The sequence below is a fragment of the Rhinopithecus roxellana genome, chromosome 8 (assembly GCF_007565055.1).
Source record: "Rhinopithecus roxellana isolate Shanxi Qingling chromosome 8, ASM756505v1, whole genome shotgun sequence".
NCBI lineage: Eukaryota > Metazoa > Chordata > Mammalia > Primates > Cercopithecidae > Rhinopithecus > Rhinopithecus roxellana.
The window spans coordinates 41,744,639-41,763,334 of NC_044556.1; the positions used below are offsets into that span (position 1 = coordinate 41,744,639).

General features: G+C 43.5%; 1 protein-coding gene and 2 non-coding genes across 7 annotated transcripts in view; 2 read left to right on the forward strand and 1 right to left on the reverse strand.

Moving 5' to 3' along the window:
- Window positions 1-18,696, forward strand: part of ASH1L (ASH1 like histone lysine methyltransferase) — a 226,326-nt gene that overhangs the window by 134,908 nt on the left and 72,722 nt on the right. For 4 of the 5 annotated variants that reach the window (XM_030937140.1, XM_030937139.1, XM_030937142.1 and 1 more), the window contains one exon: window positions 12,577-12,756. The exons of the other annotated variant lie outside the window; for it this stretch is intronic. In XM_030937140.1, coding sequence (XP_030793000.1) covers window positions 12,577-12,756 — 180 coding nt within the window. The remainder of the gene's footprint in view (window positions 1-12,576; window positions 12,757-18,696) is intronic. 5 annotated transcript variants of the gene reach the window in all.
- LOC115899361 lies at window positions 9,043-9,146 on the reverse strand. The gene has a single exon (XR_004059088.1). It is a non-coding gene; the product is annotated as a U6 spliceosomal RNA (small nuclear RNA).
- LOC115899490 lies at window positions 12,838-12,940 on the forward strand. Its single transcript, XR_004059187.1, has one exon. It is a non-coding gene; the product is annotated as a small nucleolar RNA U13 (small nucleolar RNA).

Sequence of the window (18,696 nt, forward strand, 5' to 3'; positions counted from 1 at the left end):
ATATATATATATATATATATATATGCCAAGATCAGCTCGGTCGGGGAGACCCTTAACCCAGTGGCACTAGAGGAATGAAAGACACACACACACACACACACACACACACACACACACACACACACACACACACAGAAATATAGAGGTATGAAGTGGGAAATCAGGGGTCTCACAGCCTTCAGAGCTGAGAGCCCTGAACAGAGATTTACCCACATATTTATTAACAGCAAGCCAGTCATGAGCATTGTTTCTATAGATATTAGATTAACTAAAAGTATCCCTTATGGGAAACAAAAGGATCCGCTGAAATAAAGGGATGGGTTTGGCTAGTTATCTGCAGCAGATGCATGTCCTTAAGGCATAGATCACTCATGCTATTGTTTGTGGTTTAAGAACACCTTTAAGCGGTTTTCCGCCCTGAGTGGGCCAGGTGTTCCTTGCCCTCATTCCAGTAAACCCACAACCTTACAGCGTAGGCATCATGGCCATCATGAACATCATGAACATGTCACAGTGCTGCAGAGATTTTGTTTATGGCCAGATTTTGGGGGGCCTGTTTCCAACATATATATATATATATATATATATATATATATATATTTTTTTTTTTTTTTTTGAGACAGAGTTTCGCTCTTGTCACCCAAGCTAGAGTGCAGTGGCATGATCTCAGCTCACTGCAACCTCCACCTCCTGGGTTTAAGCAATTCTCCTGCCTCAGTCTCCCAAGTAGCTGGGATTAGAGGCGCCCACCACAACGCCCAGCTAATTTTTTTGTGTTTTTAGTAGAGACAGAGTTTCACCATATTGGTCAATCTGGTCTTGAACTCCTGACCTCAGGTGATCCACCCGCCTTGGCCTCCCAAAGTGCTGGGATTACAGGCGTGAGCCACTGTGCCCGGACTTAAGGCATTATATTAATTTGTTCTCACATTGCTATAAATACCTGAGACTGGGTAATTTATAAAGAAAAGAGGTTTAATTGGTTCATGGTCCTGCAGGCTGTATAGTAGGCATGATGCTGGCATCTCCTAGGCTTCTGGGGAGGCTTCAGGAAACTTTCAGTCATGGGGAGTATATAGGTTACAGGGCCAGAGGAGGAGCAAGAAGAAGGACCAAGTGCCATACACATTTTAAAGCACCAAATCTCAACAGAACTCACTCACTATGGCAATGATAGCATCAAGGGAATGGTGCTAAACCACTTAAGAGAAAACCACCCCCATCCCATGGTCCAGTCACTTCCCACCAGGTTTCAACACCAATACTGGTGATTACATTCCAGCATGAGAGGTAGGCAGGACACACATCCAAACTGTATCAGGGGCTGGGCGCAGTGGCTCATGCCTGTAATCCCAGCAATTTGGGGGACCGAGGTGGGTGGATCACCTGAGGTCAGGAATTTAAGACCAGCCTGGCCAACATAGTGAAAACCCGTCTCTACTAAAAATAGAAAAATTGGCCAGGCATGGTGGCTCATGCTTGTAATCACAGCATTTTGGGAGGCCGAGGTGGACAGATCACCTGAGGTCAGGAGTTTGAGACCAGCCTGGCCAACATGGCGAAACTCCATCTCTACTAAAAAGTGCAAAAATTAGCTAGGTGGCGGATGCCTATAGTCCTAACTACTCAGGAGCCTGAGGCAGGAGAATTGCTTGAACCCAGGAGGTGGAGGTTGCAGTGAGCCGGGATCCAGCCACTGCACTCTAGCCTGGGCGACAAGAGCAGGACTGTGTCCCAAAAAAAGAAAAGAAAAGAAAAGAAAAATTAGCCAGGTGTGGTGATGCATGCCTGTAATCCCAGCTACTCATGAGGCTGAGGCAGGAGAATTGCTTGAACCTTGGAGCTGGAGGTGGCAGTGAGCTGAGATCAGACCACTCCAACCTGGGTGACAGAGTGAGACTCTGTCTCAAAAAAAAAAACTATATCAGGGTATATACCTGGAAATGTAATTACTGAATAAAATAAAGGATTTCTCCCAAGATTTAATTTCAAGCTATGGAATATTAAGGTTGTGTGGAACTGAATAGATAAAAGAAACAGACCTACACATATATGGAAGCTTGCTGGGTAACAGAGGCATATCAATAAAGAAGAACTGTTCAATAAATTGTGCCCAGTAACTTGAAATTCCCTGGGAATCGGGTGAAAGAGTGAGACTCTGTCTCAAAAAAAAAAAAATTAGGCCGGGCGCATCCTAGTACTTTGGGAGGCTGAGGTGGGTGGATCACCTGAGGTCAGGAGTTTGAGACCAGCCTGGCCAGCATGGTGGAACTTCGTCTCTACTAAAAATTAAAAAAGTAGCCCTCCGTGGCCGGGCGCAGTGGTTCACACCTGTAATCCCAGCACTTTGAGAGGCCGAGGCAAGCAGATCACGAGGTCAGAAGTGCAAGACCAGCCTGACCAACATGGTGAAACCTTGTCTCTACTAAAAATAGAAAAAATTAGTCAAGCATGGTGGCACATGCCTATAATCCCAGCTACTCAGGAGGATGAGGCAGGAGAGTCGCTTGATCCCAGGAGGCGAAGGTTGCAGGGAGCTGAGATCGCACCATTGCACTTTAGCCTGGGCAACAGAGCAAGACTCCACCTCAAAAAAAAAAAAGGTAGCCCTGCATGATGGTGAGTGCCTGTAATCCCAACTACCTGGGAGGCTGAGGCAGGAAAATCACTTGAACCTAGGAGGGGGAAACTACAGTGATCCAAGATCGCGCCACTGCCCTCCAGCGTGGGCGACAGAGCAAGACTGTGTCTCAAAACACAAACAAACAAACCTAGGCTGGGCGTGGTGGCCCACGCCTATAATTCCAGCACTTTTGGGAGGCCAAGGTGGGTGAATCACTTGAGGTCAGGAGTTCGAGACCAGCCTGGCCAATATGGTGACACCCTGTCTCTACTAAAAATACAAAAATTAGCCGGGCATGGTGGCACACACCTTTAATCACAGCTACTCAGGAGGCTGAGGCAGGAGAATAACTTGAACCCAGGAGGCGGAGATTGCAGTGAACCGATGTTGCTCCACTGCACTCCAGCCTGGCCACAGAGTGAGGCTGTGTCTCAAAAAAAAAAAAAAAAAAAAAAAAAAAACAGCCAGGTGAGGTGGTGGGTGTCTGTCCTCCTAGCTACTTGTGAGGCTGAGGCAGAATCATTTGAACTCTGGGTGGCGAAGGTTGCAGTGAGCCAGCATCATGCCATTGCACTCCAGCCTGGGCAAAAAAGCAAGACTGTCTCAAATAAAGTTAAAATTTATCAGAATTTACAAACACAAACCATACATGATGCCATTCTCAGTTATGAGAAATGTAAACAAAGACAGCATTATTCATAAAATTCGGTGGCTCAAGCCTGTAATCCCAGCACTTTGGGAGGCCGAGACAGGCGGATCATGAGGTCAGCAGATCAAGACCATCCTGGCTAACACTGAAACCCCATCTCTACTAAAAAATACAAAAAACTAGCCGGGCGAGGTGGCAGGCACCTGTAGTCCCAGCTACTCGGGAGGCTGAAGCAGGAGAGTGGTGTGAACCTGGGAGGCGGAGCTTGCAGTGAGCTGAGATCTGGCCACTGCACTCCAGCCCGGGTGACAGAGCGAGACTCTGTCTCAAAAAAAAAAAAAAAAAAAATCATAAAATTAACTGTAATAGGCCAGGCATGGTAACTTATGCCTGTAATCCCAGCACTTTCGGAGGCCAAGGCAGGCGGATCCCCTGAGGTCGGGAGTTGGAGACCAACCTGACCAACATGGAGAAACCCCGTCTCTACTAAAAATACAAAATTAGCCAGGCATGGTGGCGCATGCCTGTAATCCCAGCTACTTGGGAGGCTGAGGCAGGAGAATCGCTTGAACCTAGGAGGCAGAGGTCGCAGTGAGCCAAGAAAACAAAAAAACTATAATACATACTGTACTGCTATAATAATTTCATAGCCACCTCTTGTTATTGCAATGAAGAACTCAAGTGTTGCCAGAATCCACTTCAAAGTCATATGACACTAATCATCTCCAAGTGAGCAGTTTACTGGAATCCCTCTGGTAAATTGCATATCACAGTACAAAGTGATCTCTTGAAGTTCTTGCGTTCTCATTGTTTTTACTATGCTTCCATAAACCTTGAATGACCCTATGAGACCTATATGAAATGGGATTAGTAATGTTAGAAGTGCTTCCAAGAACAAGAGAAAAGTCCTGACATTACAAGAAAACAAAAAGTTGAACTGCTTGATATGTACCATAGATTGAGGCCTGCAGCTGTGATTGCCCACCATTTCAAGATAAATAGGTGGGACACAGTGGCTCCCACCTATAATCCCAGCACTTTGGGAGGCAGAGGTGGGCGGATCATGGGGTCAGGAGTTAGAGACCAGCCTGGCCAACGTGGAGAAACCCTGTCTCTACTAAAAATACAAAAAATTAGGTGTGATGGCAGGCACCTGTAATCCTAGCTACTCCAGAGGCTGAGGAAGGAAAATTGCTTGAACCCGGGAGGTGGAGGTTGCAGTGAGCCGAGATCATGCCGTTGCCTTACAGCCTGAGCGACAGAGTGAGACTCCGTCTCAAAAGAAAAAAAGAAAAATAAATGAATCTAGCATAAGGACTTGAAAAAAGAAAAGGAGTTTCACAAAGCCATCACCGCAGCTGTGCCAGCAGGTGCGAAACTTTGTACTTTTTCCGGGATATCTTTTTATCTCGTATTGAAAATGCAGGAGTTTTTTGTTTGTTTTTTTTTTAGACAGTCTTGCTCTGTCGCCAGGCTGGAATGCAGTGGCACGATCTTGGCTCACTGCAACCTCTGCCTCCCGGGTTTAAGCAATTCCCCTACGTCAGCCTCCCTAGTAGCTGGAACTACCACCATGCCCAGCTCATTTTTTGCGTTTCAGTAGACATGCATTTCGCCATGTTGGCCAGAATGGTCCCAATCTCCTGACCTTGTGATCCGCCCGCCTCGGCTTCCTAAAGTGCTGGGATAACAGGTGTAAGCCACCACGCCTGGCTGAAAATGCGGTTTTTATGTGGGTGCAGGATTGCCTTAAAAAGACATACCTGTCTGGGCGTGGTGGATCACACCTGTAATCCCACCACTTTGGGATGCTGAGGCTGGTAGATCACCTGAGGTCAGGAGTTCAAGACCAGCCCAGCCAGCATGGTGAAATGCTGTCTCTACTAAAAATGCAAAAATTAGCCGAGCATGGTGGTAGGTGCCTGTAATCCCAGCTACTTGGAAGGCTGAGACAGGGAGAGTTGCTTGAGCCTGGGAGGCAGAGCTTGCAGTGAGCCAAGATTGCACCACTGTACTTTAGCCTGGGTGACGAAGCGAGACTCCGTCTCAAAAAAAAAAAAAAAAAAAAAGCCAGCTCAGTGGCTCATGCCTGTAATCTCAGCATTTTGGGAGGCTGGGGCAGGCAATCACTTGAAGTCATGAGTTCAAGACCAGCCTGGTCAACATGGTGAAACCCTTCTGTATTAAAAAAAGAAACATTAGCCAGGTGTGGTAGTGGGTACCTGTAGTCCCAGCTATTCAGGAGGCTGAGGCAGGAGAAATCGCTTGAACCCAGGAGGCGTAGGCTGCAGTGAGCCGAGACCAGGCCACTGTACTCCAGCCTCAGTGTCAGAGTGAAACTCCGTCTCAAAAAAAAGAAAAAGAAAAAGTCAAGATAAAAGGAGAAGTTGCTTCTGCCAACCAAGAGGCAGTAGATAAGTTCCCAGACGCTATTAAGAAAATCATTAGCAGCCGGATGCAGTGGCTCACGCCTGTAATCCCAGTACTTTGGGAGGCGGAGACGTGTGAATCATCTGAGGTCAGGAGTTCAAGAGCAGCCTGGCCAACATGGTGAAACCCCATCTCTACTAAAAATACAAAAATTAGCAGACATTGGTGGCCCGAAGGTTTCAGTGAGACAAGATCATGTCATTGCACTCCAACCTGGGCGACGAGAGCAAGATGCCATCTCAAAAAATATATATATATTAGCTGGGCGTGGTGGTGTGCCCCTGTAATCCCAGCTACTCGGGAGGCTGAGGCAGGAGAATCGCTTAAACCCAGGAGGTAGAGGTTGCAGCGAGCCGAGATCGTGCCACTGCCCTCCAGCCTGGTGGATGGAATGAGACTCTGAGTCAAAAAAGAAAAAATAAAAATGAAGTAAGTCAGACACAAATGGACATATATTTTATGATTTCACTAGTATGAGAACCTGGAATAGACAAATTCATACAGGCAGAAAGTAGAATATTGGTTATTAGGGGTTGGAGGGAGGATGGAATAGAGTGTTTCTTTAATAGGGTCAGTTATTCTGTCTGGGAGGATGAAAAAGATGTGGAGGAGGATGGATACTGGTGATAGTTGTACAACAATGTGAATGTATTTTCATGTCACTGAACTGTCTAGAACACTTAAAAATGGTTTAAAAGGTAAATGTTTTGGTATGTGCATTTTACCACAGTTTTTCAAAAAAAAATTAGTCATGTGTGTTTATTTCTGTACTCTATTCTGTTCTTCATTTCTTTTGTGTAGCTAGTATCACATTGTGCTGATTACCATACATTTACAGTAACTCTTGAAATTAGATAAATCCTCCAATTATTTGTAATTTTTTTTTTTTTTTTTTTTTTTTTTTTTTGAGACAGACAAGAGTCTTGCTCTGTCGCCCAGGCCGGAGTGCAGTGGCATGACCTCACTGCAAGCTCCACCTCCTGGGTTCACGCCATTCTCCTGCCTCAGCCTCCCGAGTAGCTGGGACTACAGGCGCCCACCACCATGCCCGGGTATTTTTTCTATTTTTAGTAGAGACGGGGTTTCACTGTGTTAGCCAGGATGGTCTCGATCTCCTGACCTCATAATCCGCCCGCCTCAGCCTCCCAAGGTGCTGGAGATTACAGGCGTGATTTACCACGCCCGGCCTTAGTTTTTGTCTTTCCACGGCAATTTGTGAATTGTCTTGGCATTTTCTCAAAAACAAACAAACAAAGAAACCTCTGTTGGTACTTGAGATTGTGTTAGATCTGTAGATCAGTTTGGGGGAAAATTGCAATCACCAATTTTTTTTTTTTAAGACACAGAGTCTTCCTCTGTTGCCCAGGCTAGAGTGCAATGGTTTACTGTCATCCTTGACCTCCTGGATTTGAGCAATCTTCCCACTTTAGTCTCTTCAGTAGCTGGGACTACAAGTGTAAGCCACCACACCTGGCTAGTTTTTTAAAATTTTTTTGCAAAGATTGGGTCTGTGTTGCCTAGGTTGGTCTCCAACCTCTGGGCTCAAGTGATCCTCCTGCCTCAGCCTCCCCAAGTGCTGGTATTACAGGTGAAAGCTGCCAAGCCTGGATTGAAATTGCCATCTTTTTTTTTTATTTTTGAGATGGAATCTCGCTGTTTCCCAGGCTAGAGTGCAGTGGCTCAATCTCAGCTCACTGCAAACTCTGCCTCCCAGGTTCACGCCATTCTCCTGCCTCAGCTTCCCGAGTAGCTGGGACTACAGGCGCCTGCCACCACACCCAGCTAATTTTTTGTATTTCAATAGAGACGGGGTTTCACCATGTTAGCCAGGATGGTCTCGATCTCCTGACCTTGTGATCCTCCCGCCTCGGCCTCCCAAAGTGCTTGAATTACAGGCATGAGTCACCACACCCGGCCTAGAAATTGCCATCTTAATGACATTCAGTGTTTCATTCCATGGACATCCATGGACGTGGTATATCACTCCATTTATTTTAGATTATCTTTGATTTTTAATTTTTTTCTTTTCTTTTTTTTTTTTATAAAATGGAGCCTTGCTCTGTCACCCAGGCTGAAGTGCAGTAGAGTGATCTTGGCTCATTGCAACCTCCACCGCCTGGGCTCAAGTGATTCTCCTGCCTCAGCCTCCTGAGTAGCTGAGGTTACAGGTGCCCGGCAGCATGCCTGGCTAATTTTTATATTTTGGAGATGGGGTTTCACCATATTGGCCAGGTTGGCCTCGAACTCTTGACCTCAAGTAATTCACCTGCCTCGGCCTCCCAAAGTGCTGGGATTACAGGCATGAGCCACCGTGCCTGGCCTTTTTTTTTAATTCATTGTTTTGTTTATACTCTTATGTACTGCATGTATTTGGTTAGATTTATATTTTGGTTTTCTTTTAAATTTATACTTATGTTTATAAATTAATAAAGAAATTATAGTTCTGTATTATTTTGTTTGATATGTATCTAAGCATTTAATGCTTTTCTTGTTTTTTTTGTTTGTTTGTTTGTTTGTTTGTTTTTGAGATGGAGTCTCATTCTGTTGCCCAGGCTGGAGTGCAGCACTGCCATCTTGGCTTAATGCAACCTCCACCTCCTGGGTTCAAGTGATTCTCCTGCCTCAGCTTCCTGAGGAGCTGGGACTACAGTTGCATGCTACCATACCCAGCTTATTTTTGTATTTTGAGGAGAGACGGGGTTTCACCATGTTCACCAGGTTGGTCTCAAACTCCTGACCTTAGGTGATCTGCCCGCCTCATCCTCCCACAGTGTTGGGATTATAGGAGTGAGCCACCCTGCCTGGCTACTTTTCTATTGTTGTAAGTAGCGTTGTTTAATTTTGATTTCAATTTTCTCATTGATAGAACATAGAAATACGGTTGAATTTGACCTTGGATTCCTCAACATTGTTGTGTAATTCACTAATTGTAGTACTTTCTCTTTTGTAGAGTCTTTGGGTGTTTTTATATAGACAGTCAAATAATATGTGAGTAGAAATAGTTTGTAATTCTTCCTTTTCAATGTTGTTTTCTTTTTCTGGTCTTTTTGCACTGGCTAGGACCTCTATTATGATACTGAACATATATGATGAAATTATATATTTGCCTTGTCCTTAATAATAGGGAAACTTAATTTAATCTGTACGTATGAGGCAAATCAAGTATCTGGGAAACTTCCTGCCTGGTCATTGCCAGTACGTTTGCTTATGTTTGTATTATAGATAATTTCCAGAGCTTTTAGTTGTACTTAGTAAAATGTACAGTAAAAATATACATCTGTTCCATTTTTGTCTGGAACAAGAATCACCTGTATTATTTTTTAAATAAAATGCTTTGTTTAAAAATATGGAATGCTTCACAAGTTTGCATGTCATTCTTGCACCAGGGCCATGCTAATCTCTGTATTGTTCCAATTTTAGTATATGTGCTGCTGAATCAAGCACATCTTTTTTTTTTTAAATGTTTTTGTTTGATTTAGATTTCTATTTTGTTTTTTTTTTTTTTTTTTTTTTTTTTTTGAGGCGGAGTCTCGCTCTGTCACCCGGACTGGAGTGCAGTGGCCCGATCTCAGCTCACTGCAAGCTCCGCCTCCCGGGTTTGCGCCATTCTCCCGCCTCAGCCTCCCGAGTAGCTGGGACTACAGGCGCCCGCCACCTCGCCCGGCTAGTTTTTGTATTTTTTTAGTAGAGACGGGGTTTCACTGTGTTAGCCAGGATGGTCTCGATCTCCTGACCTCGTGATCCGCCCGTCTCGGCCTCCCAAAGTGCTGGGATTACAGGCTTGAGCCACCGCGCCCGGCCTAGATTTCTATTTTGATAAGCTTCCCCTTTCCCTCTCCTTTTAGCACTCTTAGATGTCATTACATTGTCTTCTGGTTTGCATTGTTGTGGATATGATATCTAAACTTTTTTTTTTTTTTTTAAAGAAACGGGTCTTGCTATGTTGCCCAGGCTGGTCTTGAATTCCTGGACTCAAGCAATACTCCTGCATCAGACATACAGAGTGCTGGGTTTACAGGCTTGAGCCACTGTGCTCTGCGCCTTTTTATAAGATGTGTTTTTTCTTCAGCTGCTTCTTTTTGTTTGTTTTTGGCCTCCCAGGCTGGAGTGCAGTGGCATGATCTCAGCTCACTGCAAGCTCTGCCTCCCGGGTTCACACTATTTTCCTGCCTCAGCCTCCCGAATAGCTGGGACTGCAGGTGCCCACCACCATGCCTGGCTAATTTTTTGTTTTTGTATTTTTAGTAGAGATGGGGTTTCACCATATTAGCCAGGATGATCATGATCTCCTGACCTTGTGATCCGCCCGCCTCGGCGTCCCAAAATGCTGGACTGCACCCGGCCTCTTTAGCTTCTTTTGTTTTCTTCATCAATAGTTTTTAGCAAGTTTATTATGATATACTGTACCTTATTTGTTTTATTTATCCTGCCTGTGGTTTGCTTAGTTTCTTCTAACTCTGAGGTTATACTTTTTATCAATTTGGGAAACTTTTTTGCCATAATTCTCAATTTTTTTCATTGTGAATTTTTTATATTGTGAACGTTACATCATTGTATATCTGGTTTTTGTTGTTTTCCGAGTGTTCAGTTGTTTTTAGTAGTAAGTTTTCTCCTTTCCTGAGAGTCTAAGATTCTGTTAGTATTATATTCTCTACTAATTTATTCTTTCCTTTAATCTCTGTGTCTCAGTTTATGTTGTTTCTATTGCTGTCTTCAAGTTCACTGATCTCCAGTGTCTTATTTGCTGTTAAGTACCCTCCAGTTTTTCATTTCAGATTTGGTATTTATCAATTATCAATATTCCTTTTGTTGTTGTTGTTAAGTCTTCCATTCCTCTCCTCATTCTGTTTGTATTTTCTTCTAAATTCCTGATTTATGCTTGTAGAGTAGTACCTCAAAGTTATTTTCTTTTCTGTCTTTGTGATTTCTATTTCTATTGCTGTTTCTACTGAATGATTTTTCTCCTGGTTCACATTTTCCTGCATTTTGTCATATGTAGGAATTTATTATTGGATGCAAGACATTGTGATGTCGCATTATTGTATGTCTGGTTTTTGTTGGTTTCCTTTACAAATATTCAATTTTATTTTGGTAGGCAGTTAAGTTACTTATGGATCAGTTTGGATTCTCATGAATATTGTTTTTAAACTTAGCTAAGGCTGGTCTTTATGTCAGGATAATTAAGCCCTCTAACAGTGGATAACATTACTCTCTTAGCTTACTGTTTAATGTCACCTATTGTTGAACAATGTCTTTCTACTTTGCCTAATGGAATCTGAGTATCTGCCATCATATGTGAGTTGTGTGAATTGCTCAGGTTACAGTTTTCTGGTAGTTCTTTGTTCAGCCATATGGAATTTTACCCTTCACATGCACAACGTAGTGTTTAGCAGTATACTGAAAGAGACACCCATAGTTAGATTTCTAGAGTTATAATTCTCTGTAGCTTTTTCCATTCTGGTACTCAGTTCCACAAATTCCAGCTATCTCAGTCCCTCTGTACTCTGATATATCCCTTTTCAAGGGATGTATCAGTTTGGCCATTCTCTGCTTGGTTTCTACTTCTGTACCACAGTCATTCTTAGAAAGGCAAGGTGGGGTCTGGGTGTAATGGCTCACGCCTGTAATTCTAACACTTTGGGAAGCTGAGGTGGGCAGATCACCTGAGATCAGGAGTTCAAGACCATCCTGGGCAGCATGGTGAAACCCCATCTCTACTAAAAATACAAAAAAAAAAAAATAAGCTGGGTGTGGTGGCACATACCTGTAATCCCAGCTACTCAGGAAGCTGAGGTAGGAGAATCACTTGAGCCCAGCAGCAGAGAGCCGAGATCACACCACTGCACTCCAGCCTGGGAGACAGAGCAAGACTCCATCTCACAAAAAGAAAGAAGGCGGGTGGGGGGGGGGGGGGGGGGAAGGGAAAAGGAAGGAAAAGAAAAGAAAAGAAAGGCAAGGTGGGGCTGGGCGCAGTGGCTCATGCCTGTAATCCCAGCACTTTGGGTAGGCGGATTACCTGATGTTAGGAGTTTGAGACCAGCCTGTCCAACATGGTGAAACCCTGTCTCTACTAAAAATACAAAAATCATCCAGATGTGGTGACAGGCACCTGTAATCCGAGCTACTCAGGAGGTTGAGGCAGGAGAATCTCTGGAACCCAGGAGGCAGAAGTTGCAGTGAGACAAGATTGTGCCACTGCACTCGAACCTGGGCAGCAGAGTGAGACTCCATCTCAAAAAACAAAAAGAAAAACAAAAGAAAGGCAAGGTGGTTGTGTAACTCACAGCATTTTTTTCAGATTTCTCAGGGATCACAGTGCTGCACTAACTGTTGTCCAGTATCTGATAATAATCGTCTTTTAAATTTTTCTCATGCAAAGCATGGTGGCTCACACCTATAATCCCAACACTTGGGAGGCCGAGGCGGGCGTATCACTTGAGGTCAGGAGTTAAAGACCAGCCTGGCCAACATGGCGAAACCCTGTCTCTGCTAAAAATACAAAACTTAGCTGGGCGTAGTGGCGTGCCCCTGTAATCCCAGCTACTCGGGAGGCTGAGGCAGAAGAAATCACTTGAACTCAGGAGGCGGAAGTTGTAGTGAGCCAAGATTGTGCCCCTGCACCCCAGCCTGGGTGACAGAGCAAGACTCCGACTCAAAAACTAAAATAAAATAAAATTTTCTCTAAGTATCTAGTAGACTACCATGTTTCTATTACTTCTTGTCAGGTGAAGTCTCGTACCAGTTATTTAAACATGGGCAGATAAGGAAGTCCCTGTATCTCTTTTTTTAATTGCTGTGATTTTTTTAAGTAGACAATTATTTGTAGGAAAACATTTTTTTCACAATAAAATTATCTTTAAACTTCTCTTTCTAGCTTTAATGAAGCACCAGTTGAGATTCCCAGTCCTCCTGAAACCCCAGCTAAACCTCCTGAACCTGAAAGTACCTTGCAGCCTGTGCTTTCTCTCATCCCAAGGGAAAAGAAGCCCCCACGTCCCCCAAAGAAGAAGTATCAGAAAGCAGGGCTGTATTCTGACGTTTACAAAACTACAGAGTAAGTAGTAGTACCTATTAGCTAACATCCCTTTTTCTTCCACTTTTGAAAAAATACTTTGACTATCAAAAAACAGTATAGATTATTTTGTATTTAATAAGCATGATGATTGTGTTTTTGCGCTTGTGTGAGGTACGCCTCCCTCAAACTTTGTGTTAAGGTCAATACATTACCCTTTCTGATGTGGGGGGAAAATCCATACAAAAGTAATATACACAAATATCAGTGTTCGCTGTACTGTCTTATGTTGTGTGAGACTAATTGTCTTTCTGATCATTATCTTCTCTCTGCCTTACTAGATTGAGATTCCTTTTTTTTTTCTTTTTTTTTTTTTTTTTGAGACAGAGTCTTGCTCTGTCACCCAGGCTGGAGTGCAGTGGCTGGATCTCAGCTCACTGCAAGCTCCGCCTCCTGGGTTCCCGCCATTCTCCTGCCTCAGCCTCCCGAGTAGCTGGGACTACAGTCGCCCGCACCTCGCCCGGCTAGTTTTTTGTATTTTTTTTTAGTAGAGACGGGGTTTCACCAGGTTAGCCAGGATGGTCTCGATCTCCTGACCTCGTGATCCGCCCGTCTCGGCCTCCCAAAGTGCTGGGATTACAGGCTTGAGCCACCGCGCCCGGCCACTAGATTGAGATTCTAATGATGCGTTTCTTTTTTCTTTTTCTTTTTTTTTTTTTTTGAGACGGAGTCTCGCTCTGTCACCCAGGCTGGATGGAGTGCAGTGGCACGATCTCGGCTCACTGCCAACTCTGCTTCCAGGGTTCACACCATTCTCCTGCCTCAGCCTCCTGAGTAGCTGGGACTACAGGCCCTGCCACCACACCCAGCTAATTTTTTGTATTTTTAATACAGATGGGGTTTCACCATGTTAGCCAGGATGGTCTAGGTCTCCTGACCTCATGATCCACCTGCCTCAGCCTCCCAAAGTGCTTGGGATTACAGGCATGAGCCACAGCGCCCAGCCCTAATGATGCTTATTAACTTAAGCAAAAAATGGCTCTAACTAAAATGATATTGGCGACTTCATTTTTTATATTGGTGACTTTATTTTTTATTGATTGGACGCTGTGTTCCATGAATTTTGTCAGATGAATAAAATATTTGCCTTGCTTTTAAGAACTTCATATTATCTTGGCAGATTACAACTTAATAAGCACTCTGAGAATTTTTAAAGCATCAAAGGGATAGCAAATTATTATCAATTAAGAAATATTTTCTGGTTGAGTTAGGATTTAGAGGTTTGGTAGTAGTTTACCAGATGGAGAAGGATATTCTAGTCAGAACAGCGTGTAAAAAGGCACATCCTAGGATACAGAGTTTTCACATATCAAAACAACTTGGAAAGTTTAGGGCTCTGAAATGTAGTGGCGCTATGGTAAATAAGCATTATATGATAAGGGACATATAACCATGGACTTTGAGATGTTTAGTTAACTTTAAGATATTTTGTTTTGGATGGGAGCGGTGGCTCATGCCTGTAATCCCAGCACTTTGGGAGGCCGAGGTGGGTGGATCACCTGAGGTTGGGAGTTTGAGTCCAGCCTGACCAACATAGAGAAACCCCATTTCTACTAAAAATACAAAATTAGCCGGGTGTGGTGGCACATGCCTGTAATCCCAGCTACTTGGGAGGCTGAGGCAGGAGAATCGCTTGAACCCGGGAGGCAGAGGTTGTGGTGAGCTGAGATCACACCATTGCACTCCAGCCTGGGCAACAGGAGCGAAACTCATTTCCAAAAAAAAAAATTTTTATGCCATTTTGCTATAGGAAATCAAAAATGAGTTTGGGGGGATGGATATGAAAGGCGTAGGTTTATTTAAGATAACTCCAGTAGCAGGGTGGAAAATAAATGGAATGAATGACTAGTGGCAAAATCTCTCTCAGTTTCTATCAAAAAGTCATGAATATCTGAATTTAGACAAAAAGACGAGTAAGATTGAAAGAAGAAACCTTAGATTTTAGAGATACATCTCATTTGGTGGTGGTAAAGTAATTGACATGTAAACCATGCCACTTTATTTTGCATTTAAAAGATTTTTATTCATTTGTCACTGAGGTAGGTATCACAAAATTTTTATACTCTGTACGTGCTTCTTAGGTCATGAAAACATTTTACTAATGAAGCTTAAGTTTAACTAATTATAATAATAATAAATCATCTCAAACAACCAAGACTTTAAAAAGATAGGCACTTAACTATTTTTTTAATTTAACAGAAGTTGTGAAGTACGTAGTTCAGAGTTCATAATGGTACCTTCACAATGTCTTCAGGGACCGAGGCTCCTTTTTTTCCTTCTATCTCAGTACTAATTATGCATTCCTAAGATTGCTTCGTGTTCCATGATAGCTACTACAGTCCAGCCATGCTATGTTTGTTACAGACAGAAAAGAGGAGGAAAAGCATGCTCCTTCTTTGTTTTTTGTTTTCTGGTTTGTTTGTTTTTTGAGATGGAGTTTCACTTTTGTTGCCCAGGCTGGAGTGCAATGGCGGGATCTCAGCTCACTGCAACCTCTGCCTTCCAGGTTCACGCGATTCTCCTGCCTCAACCTCCCGAGTAGCTGGGATTACAGGTGCCTGCCACCATGCCCAGCTAATTCTTTGTATTTTTAGTAGAGACAGAGTTTCACCATGTTGGCCAGACTGGTCTTGAATTCCTGACCTTAGGTGATCCGCCCTCCTTGGCCTCCCAGAGTGCTGGGATTACAGGCGTGAGCCACCGTGCCCAGCCCATGCTCCTTCTTTGTAAGAAGACTTCAAACCCACATTTATATAAATTTTTAGGGTACAATTTAAATTGCATAGCCACACTTTAGCCATAAGACAGGTTGTGGAAATAATGGTCATTACTCTAGGTGATAATAGCTGTTAAGGAAAAAAAAAAATCAACATTCTGTCAGCAGAAATGAGAAAGTGGAAATACACTTTGGGACACATCTAATTCAGTCATAATTTTGGAACAGAGTCTGCTAGAGCAGAAATATAATTATCAACTTTTCTGCTAAATAAAACTCAAGTTTTATTTCTTGCTTAGGGAAAACCTCTCAGACTGTGTTTTTCCTCTGCTGTCACATCACAATAACCATCAACAAAGAAGTCTGTAAGAGCAAACTGCTGGTTTTAAAAAAAACTTTTTTAAAATAAAATTAAAAAAAGAAAACAAAACACAGAAGACTTCTGTAACTAAAGGTATGAGGGTTTTCCCATACATCAAGCAATAGTCACCAGCTGAGTGTCCTCCAATTCAATTCTGACACTGTTTTCCTGGATATAGTGTCAGATCCTATTGGTTGGGTGCTCAGTTCCCAAGACTGCCACCCTCCCTTAGACTAGTCACAACTCTGGCTCTCCAGAACTTCTGACCAACCAGCTTCAAGTTGGGTTTGACTAATTTGCTGAAATGGCTCACAAAACTCAAGGAAACATGTACTTCCATTTACTGGTTTGTTATAAAGGATATTGCAGAAGATATAGATGAAGACATACATTGGGGAAGGAGCATGGAGCTTTCATTCCCTCCTTAGGCGCACCCCCTCCAGGAACCTCCACATGTTCAGCTATCCAGAAACTCTCTGAACCTTTCTTTTTGAGTTTTGTTTTTTGTGTTTTTGTTTGTTTTTTTGAGATGGAGTTTCACTCTTGTTAACCAGGCTGGAGTGCAATGGTACGATCTTGGCTCACTGCAGCCTCTGCCTCCCAGGTTCAAGTGATTCTCCTGCCTCAGCCTTCGGAGTAACTGGGATTACAGGCACCTGTCAGCATGCCCAGCTAATTTATTTATTTATTTTTTTTAAGATGGAGTCGTGCTCTGTCGCCCAGGCTGGAGTGCAGTGGCACCATCTCGGCTCACTGCAACCTCTGCCTCCCAGGTTCAAGCAATTCTCCTGCCTCAGCCTCCCGAGTAGCTGGGACTACAGGCACACGTCGCCTTGCCTGGCTAATTTTTTGTATTTTAGTAGAGATGGGGTTTCACCGTGTGAAGGGGTGGCCTGCCCCTCCACACCTGTGGGTGTAACTCGTCAGGTGGGGTGAGAGACTGAGAAAAGAAATAAAACACAGAGACAAAGTATGGAGAAACAACAGTGGGCCCAGGAGACTGGCACTCAGCATACCAAGGACCTGCACCGGCACTGGTCTCTGAGTGCCCTCAGTTTTTATTGATTATTATATTCATTATCTCAGCAAGAGGAATGTGGTAGGAGAGCAGGGTGATAATAGGGAGAAAGTCAGCAAGAAAACATGTGAGCAAAAGAATCTATGTCATAATTAAGTTCAAGGGAAGGTACTATGCCTGGATGTGCACGTAGGCCAGATTTATGTCTCTCTCTGCCCAAACATCTCAGCGGAGTAAAGAATAACAAGGCAGCACTGCTGCCAACATGTCTCGCCTCCCGATAGGGCAGTTTTTCTCCTATCTCAGAATTGAACAAATGTGCAATCAGGTTTTATACCAAGACATTCAGTTCCCAGGGGCAGGAAGGAGACAGTGGCCTTCCTCTATCTCAACTGCAAGAGGCTTTCCTCTTTTACTAATCCACCTCAGCACAGACGCATTATGGGTGTCGGTCTGGGGGATGGTCAGGTCTTTCTCATCCCACGAGGCCATATTTCAGACTATCACATCGGGAGAAACCTTGGACAATACCTGGCTTTCCAAGGCAGAGGTCCCTGCGGCTTTTCGCAGTGCGTTGTGCCCCTGGTTTATTGAGACTAGAGAATGGCGATGACTTTTACCAAGCATACTGCTTGTAAACCTTTTGTTAACAAGGCATGTCCTGCACAGCCCTAGAGCCCTTAAACCTTGATTCCATACAACACATGTTTCTGTAAGCACAAGGTTGTGGCTGGGGCAGTTACAAATTAACAGCATCTCAGCAAAGCAATTTTTCAAGGTACAGGTCAAAATGGAATTTCTTATGTCTTCCCTTTCTACTAGACAGAGTAACAGTCTGATCTTTCTTTCTTTTCCCTACAACCGTGTTACCCAGTCTGGTCGCGAACTCCTAAACTCAGTCAGTCCACCCACCTCGGCTTCCCAAAGTGCTAGGATTTCAGGTGTGAGCCACCACACGCTGCCTAATCGTTATATTTTTAGTAAAGATGGGATTTGGCCAGGCTGGTCTCGAACTCCTGACCTCAGGTGATCCAGCTTTCTCGGCCTCCCAAAGTGTTGGGATTATGGGTGTGAGCCACTGTGTCTGGCCTCTTTTTGATTTTTTATGGAGGCTTCATAGGTATCATTGACAGCCATGTAGAAATGTGATTGGACAAAATGTACAGAATATAAACCCAGCATGTCCTGTCTAGACTTCTTGACCTCTCTGTGTCACATTCCTTTCTCTAGGGTATGGGGCAGGACCGTCTCTGGAATGAGGGTTTTCTTGGCCCACAATCAAATTAGAGTCCTGCCTTAGGTTAGGTAAAAGGAAGACAGGAGAAGGTCAGAGAGAGATTGTATCTCCTGAGGCCCGCTCCCGAGACTTAAAGTGCCCCAACATTGTAACAGGGACTATGGGAGTTAAGAGCCAGGAATCATGGATGAAAGCCAATATATATATATATATTTATATTTATATATGTCATAACACCACACTTCTGTTTTTTACTTTTGTGCTTTTTCTTGATTAAAGATTTAAAAATGGAAGATTGTGATCTTTTGACATAATTTGATTTCTTATATCAGTGATTTGTAAGTGTCTGTGGTCATACAAAATATTTGATCTGAAAATGGACTGAAATATCACTTTATTTATGTTAGAACTAGCTCTTCCTCTCACAGAAATAAGTAGGAAGAAAACAGTTTATTCTTTAAGCATTTTTAAGAACGTTGTTCAGTTTAGTATATGTATGCATTCTTGGAAGATGTGAAGCCAGGATATTATTGTGGGCTGGCTATTTTGTCATTAGCAGTTTTAGTAATAAACTTATGTTTAGAGCAGTT